General features: G+C 39.4%; 2 protein-coding genes across 2 annotated transcripts; one reads left to right on the top strand and one right to left on the bottom strand.

The window, feature by feature from the left end:
* The first annotated feature begins 1,342 nt into the window (after positions 1 to 1,342).
* On the top strand, positions 1,343 to 1,993 carry LOC141805653 (phospholipase A2-like). The gene is made up of 3 exons (XM_074690798.1): positions 1,343 to 1,391; positions 1,469 to 1,750; positions 1,875 to 1,993. The coding sequence occupies exons 1-3, from the start codon at positions 1,343 to 1,345 to the stop codon at positions 1,991 to 1,993; spliced, it is 450 nt and encodes a 149-aa protein (XP_074546899.1).
* A 5,189-nt stretch (positions 1,994 to 7,182) lies between these two features.
* LOC141805820 (protein phosphatase 1 regulatory subunit 3C-B-like) lies at positions 7,183 to 8,872 on the bottom strand. The gene is made up of 3 exons (XM_074691015.1): positions 8,806 to 8,872; positions 8,602 to 8,664; positions 7,183 to 8,262 (listed from the first exon to the last, which is right to left on the bottom strand). Exons 2-3 carry the CDS (start codon positions 8,613 to 8,615, stop codon positions 7,221 to 7,223), a joined length of 1,056 nt encoding a protein of 351 aa, XP_074547116.1. The 5' UTR covers positions 8,616 to 8,664; positions 8,806 to 8,872; the 3' UTR covers positions 7,183 to 7,220.
* Positions 8,873 to 18,393: the final 9,521 nt, after the last annotated feature.

Raw genomic sequence — 18,393 nt, 5'->3', positions numbered from 1 at the left:
CATAAATTGTTCATAGACTGTTATCAACACAAAATGTAAAGAAAGTGCTCAGACATATGAGGTCACCAAGGTCAGATGGTGGCATGTTGAACGTCTGTAGTAAGCACAAGAGCAAAAAAAAAGAGAAAATGTTACTCCAAGTTTTTGTGCTATAGTTCTTTAAAATGTTGGCTAAATGGTAACATAAATGACAAGGGACATTTCTAGAGAGCCAAGTCTTACATGATAATGTTGAATAACTCCTAATTTGGTGTAATATGGATTTATGTTACAAAAAAATAGCCATCATTGATGAAAGTATCTTACAGAATAGTCACAGTCCAGTTGGAAAAATGTTACTTTCAAAGCAGTCAGACAACCACACACCCAGCATTTATAGTGTGAAAAGTTTGCAAACAAATGTTAATGTTATCAGATGCGTAGTAGTGCATTTATATCTTCTATAACAACTTTTTGATGTTAACACAGTTGACAAAATATTGAACCAGATGTTTATCTTGTTTTGAATGTTTTTGAGTTCCTATGTGGTTAAGCATGCCAATTAATAAATTAAGTACATTTCAGGGATATATGATACAAATAGAATATTGAACAAAAAAAGCAGATTTTTTCAACTTTGGAATATCTGAAATGAACCCTTTACTACAGAAACACTCAGCAGTGAAACATTTTCACAATGATCCAATCTTTGTTTTTGTACTAACACCAATCTTATGTTTGCTAAAGCTAACATTATACAAGATAAAAATAAAACAGCGGTAAGCTTCCTGCCTGGTGTCAAAGGAAGTTGTAAATGTACACTTGTCAGTCACTTTAGTAGGCAAACCTGTTCAACTCCTTGTTCACATAAATATCTAATCAGCCAATCAGATAGCAGTAAGCAGAAGCATTAAGACATGTAGACATGAGAAAGGTGAGCTGCTGAAGCCAAAATGTACCATCAGAATGGAAAAGAAAGGGAAATTGAGAGACTTTGAACATGGCAGAGTTTTCACAAACTGCTGATCTCCTAAGATTTTCACAGAAAACATCTCTGAAGTTTCCAGAGAAGTAAAGAGAGTTTTTTCCAGTGGCTTTAAATATTGAAACCCTATCTGCAAGGTTGAATGACTCAAGTTGGGAAAATCAAACATTCTATGACAGAGCTCAGGGTTCACAGAGTTCTGAGATGTTCCACAGCGTGGGAAGTTTTACCCTCTGTTACATGTGCAGGTTTGTGCACAATCTCACGGTTGTTTCATGACACAGCCGACACACAAACCCCAAGGTCTCTGACTTGATATATAAGAGAGCAGGATGTAGGAGCAAACGCGACTCTGCAGACTGCCGTCCATCTCACACGATGAAAGCCATTCAGACTCTGCTCCTTGTGGCTTTTAGCCTTTCTGTTGGTAAGTCTGGTTCTTCTGCATACATACAGTCTTTCTAGTACACTTTAAACTGTAGAGTGTGTTTTTTTTCTCTTCAGCCCAGTCTCTGGACTACAAGGCTCTCAACCAGTTCAGAAACATGATCCTGTGTGTGATGCCTGATAGCTGGCCTGTGTTGGACTACGCTGACTATGGCTGCTACTGTGGAAAAGGAGGCTCCGGCACTCCTGTGGATGATCTGGATAGGTGTTGTCAGGTGCATGACCAGTGTTACACTGATGCCATGCAACATCCTGAGTGCTGGCCCATCATCGACAACCCTTACACCGAGTTCTACAGCTACAGCTGTGACGAGGCAAACAGGAAGGTCACCTGTGGCAGTGAGTATTTCTTTTAAAGAAATATATGAGATGATTAAAAATGTAAATGTCTCTGTTGATATCTTAACTTCAAAGAATGGTTGTTGGCCTCTAACCACAGTGCTCTCTGCTGGCTTTCTTTTAGACGACAACAATGAATGTGAGATGTTCATCTGTGAGTGTGACAGGAAGGCTGCTGAGTGTTTCGGCACAGCTCCTTGGATCCCCGAGCACGAGCACCTGCCCAGTGACCGTTGTCATTAAATAAAAGACTTTTTCCATATTTTTTCCAAAATAAGAGAAAGTGTCAGTTTCCTGAGAAATATTTGGCTAAAATTAACTGTCCTTTCAGATCTTGCACTTTTAAAAACAAAGTGTCCAGTCCAACTTCCCCGACTGTGCAGAACTATATCTTTTTGTTTTGCAATTATGAATTTGTCCACCTGATAATAAATTCATTGGGCTCTGCACACCTCTTTGTTTCACATGTATTGATGACTCAATAAATTGAGGTAATTCCACTAAACTTACCATAGAGGGCACTGCAGTCTAACCCATCTCCTTTGTTGAGCCATATGCTTGCTGATCAAGGCTTTGATTCTCTTTGGTGTTATCATTCTAACCACACACCAAATTTAGTAAATCAGTTACTTGAGAGTTATCTGTTCATGGCACATTTGATATGTTCTTTTTTTCCAGTGCCTCTCAATAAACAACAAAAAAAAGTAGGTAGTGTAAGGTTTTACGTTCAGTTTTGTCTGTTTGCACCCTTACCTTGGGGACTGTAGTCTGGAAAGTTTGTGAACCACTGTGCAAGACAAAAATATGAGACTGTACTGTGAATGGAGTACTGTAACTCCACAAATTTCTTTCTTTTCCTTTTTTTCTCACTGAGTGAAACCGTTTTCTCTCAGTTTTTTCCCTCTGCTTTCACATTTCTTGGCACCAAAATGAAAGGAATCAAGTTACTGCAGCACAATGTTTTGGTTTCAGTTATTCATTCCTGTTCGAGCAGAGTCTTCCTCTCTACCCCTATCTCTTGCTCTCTTTTCATCTCTCTGTACTCCTCTGTCTTTCCCTCTCAGTGATCACAGCTGTGGATGAAGCCCACTGCATCAGTCTGCGGGCTATTGTTCAGAACACGCCAAGCATTAGCAGCTGGTTACTGGTCATTGACCAACCAAGACTGCTAGACGGATAGAGATATAACAGAAAAATAACATACATAGAGAGGTGGTGAAGTCAGTGGTGTACATCTGAAAGTGCCTTACAGGTGATTTGCAGTGTGATGCCAGGCTCATACTTGTGGATTTGGCATCAGACACGTCTGTAAATATAGTCTGCTCTAGACTTGAGATCAGTCTGGAGCACTTCTAGACAAAAAGGTTTATGAACAATATGACATAAGTTATTTTTATAGGCATCACTGAACACCCATATAACTAATTTCAGATCCCTGCCAGTGGGGTGACGTCATGTCTGCATGCAGTTACTCATATGGTTCACACCATGCTCTAATTTTTTTGCGGCAACAAAGGAATGTAACTGAAGCTCAAAGTCAGACAGCTATGATCTCTGTTAATACAATAAACCACAAATGATGTAAGGACAAGTCTAAAAAAGAAAGCAAGCATCGGCTCCTGAAACACATGAAGTTAAAAAAAAAATAAAAATAAATAAAATTGTTAAGACTTTAATCCCCAACTCCGTCCTGGAACTTAAAGCAGCAGGAACGACAAGGTCTGACTTTGTGATATATTAATCTACAAGCTCTGGCCCTCTCTGTATCCCCACCAATCAAGACTGGGAATAAACATGCTGGGGAGGCCTTGGAGATGGTTTAAGAACAGAAATAACTCTAACCCTGAAAATGACAAAGAGCTTCTAGCATCAAGCCATCAAGTCAGCAAGCAAAAAGAGAAATAAAGACATCAAAACAAAATAAAACCGAAAGATTTGCTGGCTTATGTGCAGTATATTAATCCTTTTATCAAATCTTCTATCCTGTTTTTCGTCCAGAGAGTCAGTCTCATGATAGCAAGGTTTAAGTTAGGAGTGAAACCTCTTTCCCTGCACACTTTGAGGTATTTAATCTTAACTGATTGATCCACAGCAGGGGAATTCAGACTTTAGGCAGGATGCAGAAACAGCAGTGGATTTCTCAGGGCAACGCTGACTCTGGAAAACTTCCACATTACTAGAGATTATTTTTTTTGCACAGAGACAGCTCCCTGAAGCCGTGAGGAATGGGTTGTTGGTCCCAGTACGGTTATACCTTACATGAAGTACTTTTAACCTAATATCCTGCTGTTATGACTTTGAGTGTATGTGCAGTGTACATCCGTATGAGATCTTGTCAAGAAGATGTGTGAAGCTGTTGGTGTTGGTTTGTGGTGCTGGCCAAGACAAGAATCACCAAGTTACCGTCCAGGCTAGCCCAAGAGATGTCTACTCAAGTTAATGTCACTGAGTAGCTTTTTTTGTACTTTTAAGTTGTTTTTGTAACAAATACTTTTACTTCTACTTAAACATTTTCTGTGGGAAGTATTTTGCTTCTAGTACATTTTACTTTAAAGCAGTCACCTGAAAAAACAAATAAACAAATGAAAACAGAAATGATCCGAGCTGTCCATCAACAGTGTGACTGTCAGCTGATTGGCTGACAGTCACACTGCCAGCCACAACACGGGCTCACAATACCTCTTTCTAACCACAGTCAGGTCAAATGTGACCCAAAACCTGATTTTGATCAGAACAAGTCATCCTGCCAACCAAACACTTCGTAGTGAACTCTTCACACAACATGCTAAAGACGTTTTCAGTGTCATCTTCGTAACTGTACTTGTGAGCAGAATTTTTTGTAGTCACCACACCCCTTGTGGCAAGACTGGTGTATGGAATGGAAAAGAATGCTTTTATCTATTTATTTATTTATTCATTTATTCACAACATCCATGTAATTGTGGTACAGTTAGCCCAGGCTGATTTCTATCTGTAGTCCGTGGCAGGCCAGAGTTCACAGTGATAGAAAATGAATCAAAACACAGATGGAGACATTACACTGTGATAGCTTGAAGATCAAATGAATTAAGTCACAATCTGTACAATACGTTCACGTATATTACAGAGCAAAAAAAAAAAAAAAATACTATTAAGACATGTGCTACCCGTAGAGTTGTACCAAACAAAAGGTTACCTATATCACATAAATAAATGTCTACACACACACACACACACACACACACACACACACACACACACACACACACACACACACACACACACACACACACACACGTATAAATAAAAATAGAAGAGATTTTTTTTTGCCACAACAGTTTATACCAATCCAAGTGAAAAAATGCACCAAAATATAATAATAAAAATAAATAATAAAAATAATAATAATAATAATCATTATTATTATCATTATTATTATTATTATTATTATTATTATTATTATTATTATTATTATTATTATTATTATTATTATTATTATTATAACTTAAAGATAGAAATAAAAAAAGAAATAAAAATACTATGTACAGTAGAACAAAACAAATACAAGAATAAACAGTGAATAATAATATGACATGCCAAATGACTGCCCTTTTTGAATTTGACATATAAAAGCACTGCGATGGTGAATTAGGTTACAAAATAACCTAAAGGTTACAAAATAACCTAATTACAGAAAAGTTACCAGAAGTGGTAACTTTTCTGACACCTCCTGCTCAAAACCCAAAAAGTCACAAGGATCGTGAGGCCCCGCTTTCACGGTCCGTATTCATACTGAAAATCAAGATCAAGCGAGCTTTTGCCCTTCTGCTCTAGTTACCCTCATGGGACTTTTAGGACCTACTGTTGACATTAACTTTTAGGTCATTTCCTCGCCTGTGTCAGAATTTTATGGCTATGATTAAATGGGTCAGAATATTAAATCTAGTCGTTGGCCTGATTCTTGTCATGCCTGTTGTGGTTCAGCAGTTTATGCCTCAACAGGTTTTTTATTTAATGGGCCCCAAATACTGCTAGTCATGATGGCCTTTTGTGTTTATAGTAATCACTGTTCTGGTGTCTATTCATGCCTGGTCTGAATAAGAAGTATCAGTTGATTAATAGATTATTTGCATTATACAATGATGGGCTCTGTGTCATGTGACGTGAGGAAACTCAAGAATATGGGCGACCAAATCTTTTGTACCACTGTGGCGGAGACATTCCTTACAGCTTTGGTTTTCACTCCTCTTTACATAATTGCATTTATTAGTAAGTTTATAAAGAAAAGGGAAGCACAATAAATGCAGTTCATTCATTTCAGTTGCATGATTTATCTAAAAAACATGACAGGCAGGTTATCCCACCCTTTATGAAAAAGGTTGTGTGTATCTGTTTTAGTTGTACTTTTGCTTTGAGGGTCTATACAATAAATCCTTCACAGTCAGTTAAGAACGGGCTTTATGTAACATGTTCCCAAAAAGACGTGTTAGGGACGAACAGGACATGTGCAGACCCCTCATTTGCAGCGCTATAGCTTATGTCACTCAGATTTGCCTGTGAGATCAGGGCGCTTGTCCCAGAGCGAGATGTGCCTCAGAGGAAATACGGAAAACAAGTCTAACCGACAGCTGACTAAGAAGGAGTGGGAAATGAGAGCCAGACAGAGATTGTCTCACCTTGGCAGCCACTGATGACTCCACCCATGCCTGTGAACACACGCCTAAAGAGCGCCTGTTGGTTGCTGCCATGGTTACTTGCTGTTTAGCCAAATGAATCATGTTCAGAACAAGAAGTAACAACTCCCACTGTGTGTGTTACTCTGCTTCTCACAGCCTGGGATTGGCTGTCACATGCAAATCATGTGTGCTGTTGTACCCAGGAGATCTGTGAGTGTGTTGACTTATTCTGTCTGGTATGAATGACACACCTGATGAAAGGACACAGCGGAAATTGAAGCCTGAGCCAAAAGAAACACGAGGGCATCATGAGCAAAGTTTTTTTTATTGTTCATTCATGTGAGATAAAAAATGTGTTCCAGCCTAAAGGTTCAAAAGGTTCTCTAAATAAAAAAGTCCCTCTGTGTTGTGCATGTGTTCCCTCTTAAACAGAATAACAGGTCACATATTTTCTTTCTCCCTGTAGGGCTTCTGTACTTTGATCAGGGCTTTTGTGTTACTCACATGTTTTAATACAGTTAAGTATGAGCCTGCATGTGCAAAAAGGCAAGAAAAAGTAAAAAACAAAACAAAACAAAACAAGTAAAAAAAAAGGTTTCTTTTTTATCTTAAGGTAGGGCTAGGTCTAGGGGTTAGGGTTGGGTTGGGTTAAGATCATTACTGCGGTATGTATTCATCACATTTCAGCGGGGTGGGTTAGCTCATTTCAACCAAAATCTTTGGTCCCTTCATCCCATATAAAATAACATATATTAGCTACCAAATCGAGTTATTTACACATTTACAAAGCCCCGTGGGAAATGGGCTAACAGCACTTAGCTGAACACAGAATCCCACTCTGCTCTGATCCTGCTTGATAAGCTGTTCTGGAAATACAGAGGATCACCGTAGTTCTGCAAACCGAGGGGCACATGTGAGGGCCAGGACAGTGGCTGATACTTTGAAAGTGTAGAATAGCCATTAGCATTTCCCTGGTTAGCATTAGCCCTGTCTTTTTCCACATACACCCTGTAATTCTGTCCATTGTTGTCATCCCAGTGTGTTGCTGTTCCTGCTCCGGTTCTGAGGTACACGCAGAACTCGACCCTCTCCTCTGGATCTGCATTTTTTGGTAAGTTTAGGTCGAAGGCGAAATATTGCACCTCAGAGCCGCCAAAGCGCTGCTCCTGCAGGTACGTGCAGGGGATATCGTGATGGCTCTGCCAAGAGTCAAAGGTCACTCTCACGTGTACGGCCTTTTCAGCGCCAACGTGGGAAACGCGGACTCTGCCGCTCAGGCAGTTTCCAGAAATGGTGCAGCTTTCCAACTGTACCCTCATCTCACGCAAACGTGCAAGTGAACTGTCCAGATCTGACGGAGGAGAGCGCAGCGACTTATTCGTGGATGACTGCTGCTGCAGGATGATCAAGGGTGGCTGTTTCTGCAGCTTATCCGACGGCCACTGTTGGGTTTGCAGGTTGGTCCTGATGGGTTTTGCTGCCACAGTAGGAGCAGGGATAGAAGAGTCTGGGATGAACAGGCGCACAGCAGTGAGGGCCAGTCCTTTAGCATCTGCAAACACAACACGCTTCTTGGTCTGACCGCTGCTGTCTCTACGGAAGCAGCTCCGTGGCCCTGTAGTCACAGGGGCTGAGGGTAGCAATGACGGCTGACAACGTGGGGATGAAGGTGAGCGGCTTGAGGAGTAAAAGGTGGCAGCTCTTTGCAGACAGTGAGCTGGCCGAGAGCTTTGCTCTGCTGGTTTCAGAGGGGACATGGACAGCAGCTCATAAAGAGGCTGGCGTTGGCTGAGGCGCATGGCGAGGTCAACGGGTGTCACAAGCGGCTGGGGGTGACTCCCCATAGCACTGAGAACTCTGGTAGAGAAAACATGACAGGGTTAGAATGACATCCATCATCACAGCATGTTTTTTTTTTTACTTTCACATACATGCTTTTATGGCTGTAACTGTAGAGAGGCTGGATTTCCAAATACCCAGAATAACCAAAACATAAAAAATGTATAATACAACACTTAAGTTAATATATATTTAATATATTCGGACGATATATATAAGATTCTTTTGCATTTCTTATTAAATAAAGAAGAGATATGAAGATGAGACATATGTTTGGAAGGCAGCAGTTTATTCTTCAGCAGCAGTCCAAACCCATTAAAGCCATTTCAGTTAATAAAATGAAATACATAAACTCACCTTGTACAAGTCATTTTCAGGCTGTAGATGTGATCCAAGTTTGCCAAAAAGTTTCAGATCAATCTGTAGATACAAGTCATGATATAATAAATAAATATAAACTTCCAATAGAAGATCAACTGATTAGAAACAGGATATGTTGACACAATAGCTAGTTAACTAAAAATGAAGGTTATGATACATTTTGATTTAGAGTATACTCACATCTGGTAAAGCACCAAGTGTTTTATTGAAGCATTTCCAGAGAAAAACAGAGTATCCTAAGTCTCCACCGTGTCTGTCTTCTCTCTCTGAAGCTGAACTCCACTTAAGTATCAGTCTGTACTTTCCCTTACACCATATTTGCATGTTGAGAGAGTTCAGCCAATCAAATAAGGCTCCATTGTTTGTGTCCCGCCCCTGAAGAACTATTGCATGGTGCATTGAAGGAAGAGTCACAACATTGAAACACGTTTTTTTCTTTAACCCTTTAAAGCCTCTTAATGTCTGCCTGGATTTTTTTTTTGTTTATTTCCACCACAAATAGGTCAGAAAATGTCCTGTGAGCAAGTTCTTTGACCTGTTTTTTAATCTGGAATACTTGGAACTTCTAATATCTGAAAGTTATTTCCACTTTACTGGATGTTATATGAGGGTAAATAGTTAAAATATAAAAGTTTTAAATAAAGAAAAGCACAAAAACTGAATTTGACAATAGAGGTTAACACACTATGCAAGCCTCAAGTCATGCTCACACTTACAAAGAAGACTTGGTGCACTATTCTAAAATAACATCAACCATGAATTTACCATGCTATGCGGTGCAAGGCGCACACATCTACACATACAAGGTACCAACAGCATGGTGCTCTGTTCTAAAAAGGTTTACTGACTACAGATTATAAAGATTGAATCATGCATATATTGTAAATTAGATTCAGAACACTGTTCTGAAACAGTCACCACACAATACAAGTGCCAGTCTTCACAAACAATTACATATAAGAAGGAAAAACTAGATAGAGCATAATCCATCCTGGAAACTCAACTCACCTAATGTTACCTTTTTCCTCATAAATTTGCTCCTTCAGATCTACCTCTGGTCTCAAAATCATGTAGAAACATCAGTGGGGGATTTTGTGACCCAGGAGATCTTCTTTTTGGAATTCTTGGACAAGCTCAATTTTTCTGATCGTGCAAACCGTTAAGAAATAGCGGTCAGTCAAAGTGCTCTTGCTCAAAATGTGTTCGCACCGACACATCCACAGGTAAAGACAGCCAATATCCCAATGGATTAAACCCTTGATGGAAAAAACCTACAGTGAACTTATCTCAGAACATTTCAGTTGAAAAGATTGTAATGGGGCTCTGTCTGCCCTGGGTGAATTGCTTTGCAGATTTATGGTCAATACTGATGACCGGTCTTAAGTTTTGTGCTCTCTAAATTAGGAGTGATATTAAAATCATCTTTCAAGTTTGTACCAATGTTATTGGAAAGTGGTGTGTGTTTTGAGTGGCAGAATCATGAACAGTTTACTGGCTGTGTATATAATGTGTGATGCAGGTGTTATCAAGTGCTTCAGAATCAAGGATTCAACTCAACTGGGTGATCAGTAAAAAGAGCCAGCTAGTAAATTGTTTCAAAATGAGTTTTTTTGCTCTTACTTTAATTGGCCTTGAGGGACCAATCTGTGTAATACAATGACTTATTTTATGTGATTTATCATTTTACCTGAAGATATTCTATGCTTGGCCAGGCCAAGTGTGATAGCAAAAAATGGATCAAAACGTAATTCTTCTGGCTTGCTGACAGCGTCACTGCAGCACAGACACAGTATTCAACAGCAGGACTCACGTTGCAAAAAATCAAGGTCAGAGTTTTTGTCACGCACCCTGGGCAATTACAGAAAACGTGCCAGTGTTTAGACGCTGGATCGAGTTCAGCAGTTGAATGACTGAGAACAAAAAGGGTGTCTCTATCTAGGTGCAGCACAGGGCTTGTTTAGAGAAACTGTTTATCTGATGACGGGCCGAAATAACCACATTCCAAAGGAGGGGCATGAGTCAAAATATATAATTTAAACAAGGATCAATTTTTATTAGTCAGGCAGGCATCCAAATCACATTGCAACCTTTTTCAGATCAAAAGCACTCACTACTGTTTTGTGTAAACAAAGAACCTGAGATCAGGTGTGGCCTGCCATCCTAGCAACTTCCAACTCTGCAAATAAAAGATCAGGAGTTTTATCTGTTTAACTCTCTTATCATGTAACTTCCCTGCAGGACTAGTATCTTGTGAATGATCTGGAGATAAACATCAGTAAATCAACCAAATGGTTCTATACGTTTTCATTTCCTTCCCTATCAGTCGTGGGATAAACTGTGAAAAAGTCCAGTTTATATGCTGATAAAAAATAGAAACCCGTATTGACAACTTTCTCAAATGCATCGATGCAGGCTACACCTACTCAGGAAGCTAAATGATTTTGGGGTTCATTTTCTATCTAACTAGGGGTGAGGTGAGCCCACCTTAGTGTCTGTGGGGCCATTAGCCAGAAAATTAGTTCAGATTTAGAGAATATCAATTGAATTTAAAGATGATTTTCTGACTAATCCCAGTGTGATTTTCTGACTAACAGGCCTTCTGGTTTTCTGACTAGCAGGCTCTCTGACTAAAGGGCCTTCTGACTGATGGGCCTTCTGATTCTCTGTCTGACAGGCCTTTTAAATTTTCTGAATGACAGACCTTTTGATTTTCTGTCTAACAAGGGGGAGGTGAGCCCACCTTGTTGCCAGTAGGCCCATTAGCCAGAAAAATAGTTAGGATTTGGAAAATATTAATTGAATTTATACTTATTTTCTGACTAACCTCTGTCTGATTTTCTGACTACCAGGCAACTTCTGACTACTGGGTCAAACACAGCTTATCGACCATTTAAAGCTTCAAAACACTCAAAAACAAGTCCTTTATAGAAAAAGTTCATTTTGCAATGAGTATTGTTGATTACAAAGACTATCATCATATAAAAAAAACATAGACCATACAATACAGTAACCATATGCTACATCATTCTATGATCCTGTGGCAACACTTAAAACCCTCGTGAGGATCAGCTGTGTGAATTCCATCATAAAAAGGACAATGAAAAAATCACAGTGTTTGGACAATAAGCCAGCACTGTTAAGTATTATTTATTTCATACCTGCAGTTTATAAAAATTCTTACTTCCATGCAAAGATAGCTAAGCTAAGATCCATGGAAAGTGTTTACTTTGAATACACATTCTGTTGCCAACAGCCTGATGTGCCCTTCATGCAGGTTTACCCATGCGTGGTGCAGTCAGGCGAGGTGAGGTAAGGTAAGGTGATGTGAGATGAGTCATGAATCAGTCTCCTCACATACTTTCCCTTGCTGTCACTTCATCTGTCTGCAGTCTAAGTTCACTGCTCTGTCTGCTCTCCTGGTATGAAACGTAAAACAGCTCTCAGTGATTTTAAGATGAATATCACTAAAGCAGGTTGATGTGAAGTGTTTTTGAAAAGGAGGACACTGATAGTATTGTCTTCATTATGTTTACCTGTTGCACTCTTTCAGGAGGAGTGTTATACCCTAATAGGACACAGTCAGCTTGGCTGGCTCAAGGCTTAAAAAACTGGCTTGAATGCTTGACTATCAACTGCTGCAGACTGGGTCAACTTTACCATGTGGCGTAGCTGATTCAAACAAAGTCCAACTCAAACAGTCCCATCAGTGTCTACAGAAAAAAAAGCTCAATTTGAAATTATCTGCACTTTATTTTGATCCTTTAGCTTTTTCTCTATTTTCAGACTCAACACAGACATGCTGCTTTGCCAGAAGCTCACTATTCAGATGTGGGAGTCTTTTTGCTTCAGCAGACATGAAGAGAAACAGGAGGTGGGGAGCAGAGAGAGGAGCAAACAAGGACACAGCCTATGTACATTTGGTGTGGTAAACTGTCCAGCAATCCATAGCAACATGTCATGATTTACAGCAAAGGACTGGACAGAGGATATGTTTTTGAACTAGAATATGAAGAGTAAGGAGGAGACATGCCGAAAAGAAGGAAAGATGATGGAAACTCATTCAAGCTCAGGGGCCACAAACATTCTAGTTTAAACTTGTTTGGACCCGACCAGTAGAATTATTGTATAATAACCTCTAACTAATGACTCTCTTTTTTTTTCTTTGAATTACTGGAACAAGAAATCTTTTTGTGTGTTTTTTTAAATGTATGTATTGAAATGTCTCAATTTATCATTTACAGCCTCGTACCACAAGGTATTTACAAAGGGAGCCCCCCCCCCCCCCCATTTTGTCTGAAGTCATATTGGTCAGAAAATCACTAGACTGATCTTCTGACAAACATGCTTTCTGAATTTTATTTTTATTCTTTTTTTTTTTTTTTTTTTTTTTTTTTTTTTTTTTACCAAAGGTACTTCTGACCAAAGGGCCTTCTGACTAACAGGCTGTCTAATTTTCTGACTAAAGGGCCTTCTGACTACCAGGCTTTCTAATTTTCTGACCAAAGGACCTTCTGACTAACAGGCTTTTGTTTTTTTTTCTGACCAACAGGCCATCTGACTAACAGGCCGTTTGAATTTCTGACTAACAGGTCTTCTGATTTTTTTGACTAATAGGCCACTTGGCTTGTGGGCCTTCTTACTTTTGGGCCTTCTTTTGATCCACAGATCTTCTGACTAATGGGCCTTTTGATTTTTTTGACCAATGAGCCTTCTGACCAACAGGCCTTCTAATTTTCTGACCAACAGGCCCTTGATTTTTTTGACCAATAGGCCACTTTACAAGTGGGCCTTCTTACTTTTGGGCTTTCTTATCTTTTGACCCACAGATCTTCTGACTAATGAGCCTTTTGATTTTTGGACCTTTGGGCCTTCTGAACAACAGGCCTTCTAATTTTCTGACCAACAGGCCCTTGATTTTTTTGACCAATAGGCCACTTTACAAGTGGGCCTTCTTACTTTTGGGCTTTCTTATCTTTTGACCCACAGATCTTCTGACTAATGAGCCTTTTGATTTTTGGACCTTTGGGCCTTCTGAACAACAGGCCTTCTAATTTTCTGACCAACAGGCACTTGATTTTTTTGACCAATAGGCCACTTGACAAGTGGGCCTTCTTACTTTTGGGCTTTCTCATGTTTTGACCCACAGATCTTCTGACTAATAGGCCTTTTGATTTTTGAACCAATGGGCCTTCTGAGAACTGGGCGGAATCCTTTACAGAGGCACAGAACATGGAGTCACAGTGCTTTGGAAATAAATTCAATTTTTTTCACTTTATCAAATCCACTGGTTAAGTTTGAAATTTGTTTTCAATTTTACATTTATTCCCATAACTGTGTAAATCTGACCCACTGAATTGACCCTGTGTACCATACAAACCAACCATTCACGAAGAAGGTCAACGGGTCCCACTGCTTCTTATATTTATGAAATGTACACATAAAGAATACATAAACCCGTCAGTGCTTGAACAATTGAGTCTACCAAACCAAACTCTTTGGACTGAAGTAGCTTTTTTTTTTTTGCAATATTCATTTTACAAAGCCATCCTGCGGACTAAATCAGACCCCCCAAAAGAAAGTAAGGCACTATCCTGTTTAAACTGTGCAAACCATTGCCTTTCAAATGTCTATACTAAGAAAGATATTGCTTTAGATTAAACAGTATTTTAATATTCTGAATGTATTATGCAGCCATCATTCAGGACGTTTTTTTTTTTTCTTCAATCATCACCACATGACTTATTCATCAGAATTTACAGTGCTGGCCATAAATGTTCACCCTCATGAATTACCTCATATTAAATGTGCTAAGAGGCTCAGCTGGCTGTGCACATTCTTCTTCACTCTTCCTAATGCCTAAGTTTGGTCGACTCAACACACACGCGTATCATTGGATGACATTACTGGGTATGAATTCAGGATAATTTATGATACCATAAATGGATCTGTAATGATATCACTTTGTCAGTCTTGCCGCAGAAGTCATGATGCATGCCCAGTGACGGCTTTCAGCTCCATGCAGATGTTCAGTGAGTTCACATAGAGTCATATAATTAGTTTATAGGCCTCATCTGCCCGCCTGCCTGCCTGTCTGTCGGACTGCCTGTCTTTCTGTCTGTAGGCATTACTTGTGTCTCTGCCTGCCTTGAAATGCTGACGTCTACACTTACGTTGTATGTGTTACAACACCAGTTTGTGTACGTGCAGAAGCAAACGTATATACACTCCCTCTGGCTCATAAACATACCTGCTGTCACTAAATGCCTCTAATGCGTCAATAACACTTTAGGAGCCGGTGTTTGCTGAGCTGTTTGCTCTCATACAGCAGGGAGCTTCCTGAGGTCGGCCATATGTGCTTGTAAGACAACTAATTAGGCCCTTAATGATATGCATTAAAGTCTTGTAAGGAGTTGTAGCATGTGATAATATTTGTTTAGCATCCAGTTTTTTTAAGCAGGCCTTTTCTATAAGCTGTGTTTGTACATGTTTCCTCATGAAGGAGAATAGAATTGAATACACTCACCGGCCACTTAATTAGGTACACCAGTCTAGCATCAGAATGGGGAAGAAAGGTGATTTAAGAGACTTTGAATGCGGCATGGTTGTTGGTGCCAGACAGGCTGGTCTGAGTATTTTAGAAACTCATGATCTACTGGGATTTTCACACACAACTATCTCTAGGGTTTACAGAGAATGGTCCCAAAAAGAAAACCTATCCAGTGAGCGGCAATTCTGTGGGCCAAAATGCTTTATTGATGCCAGAGGTCAGAGGAGAATGGACAGACTGGTTGGAGCTGATAGAAAGGCAACAGTAACTCAAATAACCACTGGTTACAACCGAGGTCTGCAGAAGAGCATCTCTGAACGCACAACACGTCCAACCTTGAGGCGGATGGGCTACAGCAGCAGAAGACCACACCGGGTGACCCTCCTGTCAACTAAGAACAGGAAACTGAGGCTACAATTCACACAGCAACACCAAAACTGGACAGTAGAAGATTGGAAAAACATTGCCTGGTCTGATAAGTCTGGATTTCTGCTCCACATTCAGATGGTAGGGTCAGAATTTGGCGTCAACAACATGAAAGCATGGATCCATCCTGCCTTGTATCAACAGTTCAGGCTGCTGGTGGTGGCGTAATGGTGTGGGGGATATTTTCTTAGTACCAACTGAGCATGGTTTAAAGTCCACAGCCTACCTGAGTATTGTTGCTGACCATGTCCATCCCTTTATGAGCACAGTGTACCCATCGTCTGATGGCTACTTCCAGCAGGATAACGCTCCATGTCATGAAGCTGGAATCATCTCAGACTGGTTTCTTGAACATGACAATGAGTTCCCTGTACTCAAACGGCCTCCACAGTCCCCAGATCTCAATCCAAAAGAGCACCTTTGGGATGTGGTGGAACGGGAGATTCTCATCATGGATGTTCAGCTGACAAATCTGCAGCAACTGTGTGATGCTATCATGTCAATACGGAGCAAACTCTCTGAGGAATGTTTCTGGTACCTTGTTGAATCTGTGCCATGAAGGATTAAGGCAGTTCTGGAGGCAAAAGGGGGTCCTACCTACCACTAGCAAGGTGTAATTAATAAAGTGGCCAGCGAGTGTATATTGTAAATATATGAGTTTATATTTATATTTATTTTCATTGCCCTGAATCTTCTGCCAGAGAGCAGCTAAACAAGTGCTGTCCCAGGTGTGATGGGTCCCTTGGAGTCCTTTGTAAGGCCGATAAGATTCATAAATACTGTACTTGGTGAGAGACACCATGACATCATGCTGGTGAGTCCAGATTAGTAAGTGAGATGCACGAGACAAAGACACACTAAGCTTTCACGTGGATTTGATTCAGGGTCATGGAACAAAGCCAAACTTTTACTGCCTTTTTCTTCTTCTTTTTTTGTGTGAAGAACTACTGCCAGAAGGCATCCGATTGCTCCACTTTTCCTCTCAAGCCTTAACACGACTTTCAATGGGTGCTCATGTAACATCATAATTGCAAGCAAAACAGTTGTTTGACTTTCAATTACGAACAATACCACAGCTATGTGTGTCCCACAAAGAGCTCACCTGATGAAACTGCACCACAAAGAAACAAAAATATGCGCTTCCAAAAGTCGGTCAGTTATATTTCTGTAGTTTTATTTCTCTGATGAACTGTTTTTTATGAATCCTATTTGTTTCAACTTTTTACGTCCGATGCTGAATTCTTTAAGCACTGACACACTCTTCATAATTCAATTTATATGTCTTGCAAATGCAATTGTCTTTTTGCTTGCTTGCATAACACACTAAACCCTGACCTCAATGCAAAGAAGTGTGGGTCTACTTATGACAGTATGTGCAGAATGCAATGCAGTAGTAAGTCCTTCAGGTTTCCTGTAATTGCGGGAATGTGAAGCTAAGCACATAAAAATGTCATCATTCAAAAATAAAGGCACCAAGGGAAGAAAATAAAATGCACAAAGAAAGACTGAAAGAGGAGCTGACATCGTAAGACAAATATTGGATTGAATCAGTAACCTGATTTCTCCCTTTGCAAACCTGTTTCCTCCCGGCTCAAGTATCAGTGCTACTGTTGATGTCTGTTGATTTTACTCAAACATCCTTAACATGGAGTCAGTCATGAATCACATAAACTGTCGAAACATTTCTTTATTACTTCTCATTCAAATTGTTTCAGGAAAAAATGAAAACTTGAATGCAGCTTTCACACATATCCAGCTTTAAAACTTCTGAAGCTTTACTATCAATTCAAAATGCCAGAGACCCTTTTAAAGACACATTTTTTACTCTAAATAAAGAATTAAAATAGCACCACTAACAGTATCTTCAAAGCCAATACTCTATCCCTTTGGGGGGAAAATAAAATCTTCAAAGCCAAAAGTATATTTCTGCTGGAAGAACGATTAGGAGTCTTCTTTTAGAAAGAATGATGAGAGGCTGATGTGAGCTTGCGGTGGTACAGCAGCACATCTCACATTGTAACCCCATTACCACCCTATGCTCAGGGAAGATGACACCCTGAAGGAGCTCCATCAGAATTTCTGCTGACTTCCTCTGCAGCCAGAAGGCACAAGGGAGGAGCACCCTCCTGTGGAGAGAGGAGGAAGGGCTCAGAGCTCACGGCAGCATTATATATATATATATATATATATATATATATATATATATATATATATATATATATATATATATATATATATATATATATATATATATATATATATATAATACATTTATTATATTTATAACTGAGTTAAATATCCTTTAGACGCTGGTGGGACAAAAGCTTAAGAGAGACCTTGAAAAAAATGTTAGAAATGGATATAAGCAATAAGTATACTAACTTTCTACACTGCAAAAAATTAAATCTTATCAAGTTGTATTTTTTTTGTATTATTTTACATAAAAATTGTCTCTTTACACTTGATATGAGCCACATTCAACTGATCAGCCCAGAAAAATGTTGTGTTTCAAGTTATTTAAAGACAAAAATGAGGTCTGAATTCCTTGTAACAAGTAAAAAAAAAGACAAAAACAAAAAACAGCCAATTGAACAGGAAAAACATGCTTGAAAAATTGCTTGAAACTAGATATTGTCTTCATACAAGTAACTTCTCTCTTCCTCCATTGGCAGATTTTTTTTTTTTTTTTTTGTTATTGTGTTACAAGCAATTCAGACCTCATTTTTGTCTTTGAATAACTTGAAACCAGACATTTCTCTGGACTGGTCAGTTGAATGTGGATCATGTTAAACCTA

The sequence above is a fragment of the Halichoeres trimaculatus genome, unplaced genomic scaffold (assembly GCF_033239565.1).
Source record: "Halichoeres trimaculatus isolate MK-OKI-2021-1 unplaced genomic scaffold, fHalTri1.1 fHalTri1_scaffold_16, whole genome shotgun sequence".
Classification (NCBI taxonomy): domain Eukaryota; kingdom Metazoa; phylum Chordata; class Actinopteri; order Labriformes; family Labridae; genus Halichoeres; species Halichoeres trimaculatus.
The sequence above is the reverse complement of the archived record's forward strand: the minus strand, read 5'-3'. Positions and strand labels throughout refer to the sequence as shown.

Bases quoted from the DNA above. Each gene is read 5' to 3' on its own strand.
- LOC141805653 (XM_074690798.1), top strand. From the start codon at position 1,343: ATGAAAGCCATTCAGACTCTGCTCCTTGTGGCTTTTAGCCTTTCTGTT. The intron at 1,392-1,468 runs GTAAGTCTGGTT...TTTTCTCTTCAG, and splicing joins GGCTTTTAGCCTTTCTGTTG to CCCAGTCTCTGGACTACAAG. The intron at 1,751-1,874 runs GTGAGTATTTCT...GCTTTCTTTTAG, and splicing joins CAGGAAGGTCACCTGTGGCA to ACGACAACAATGAATGTGAG.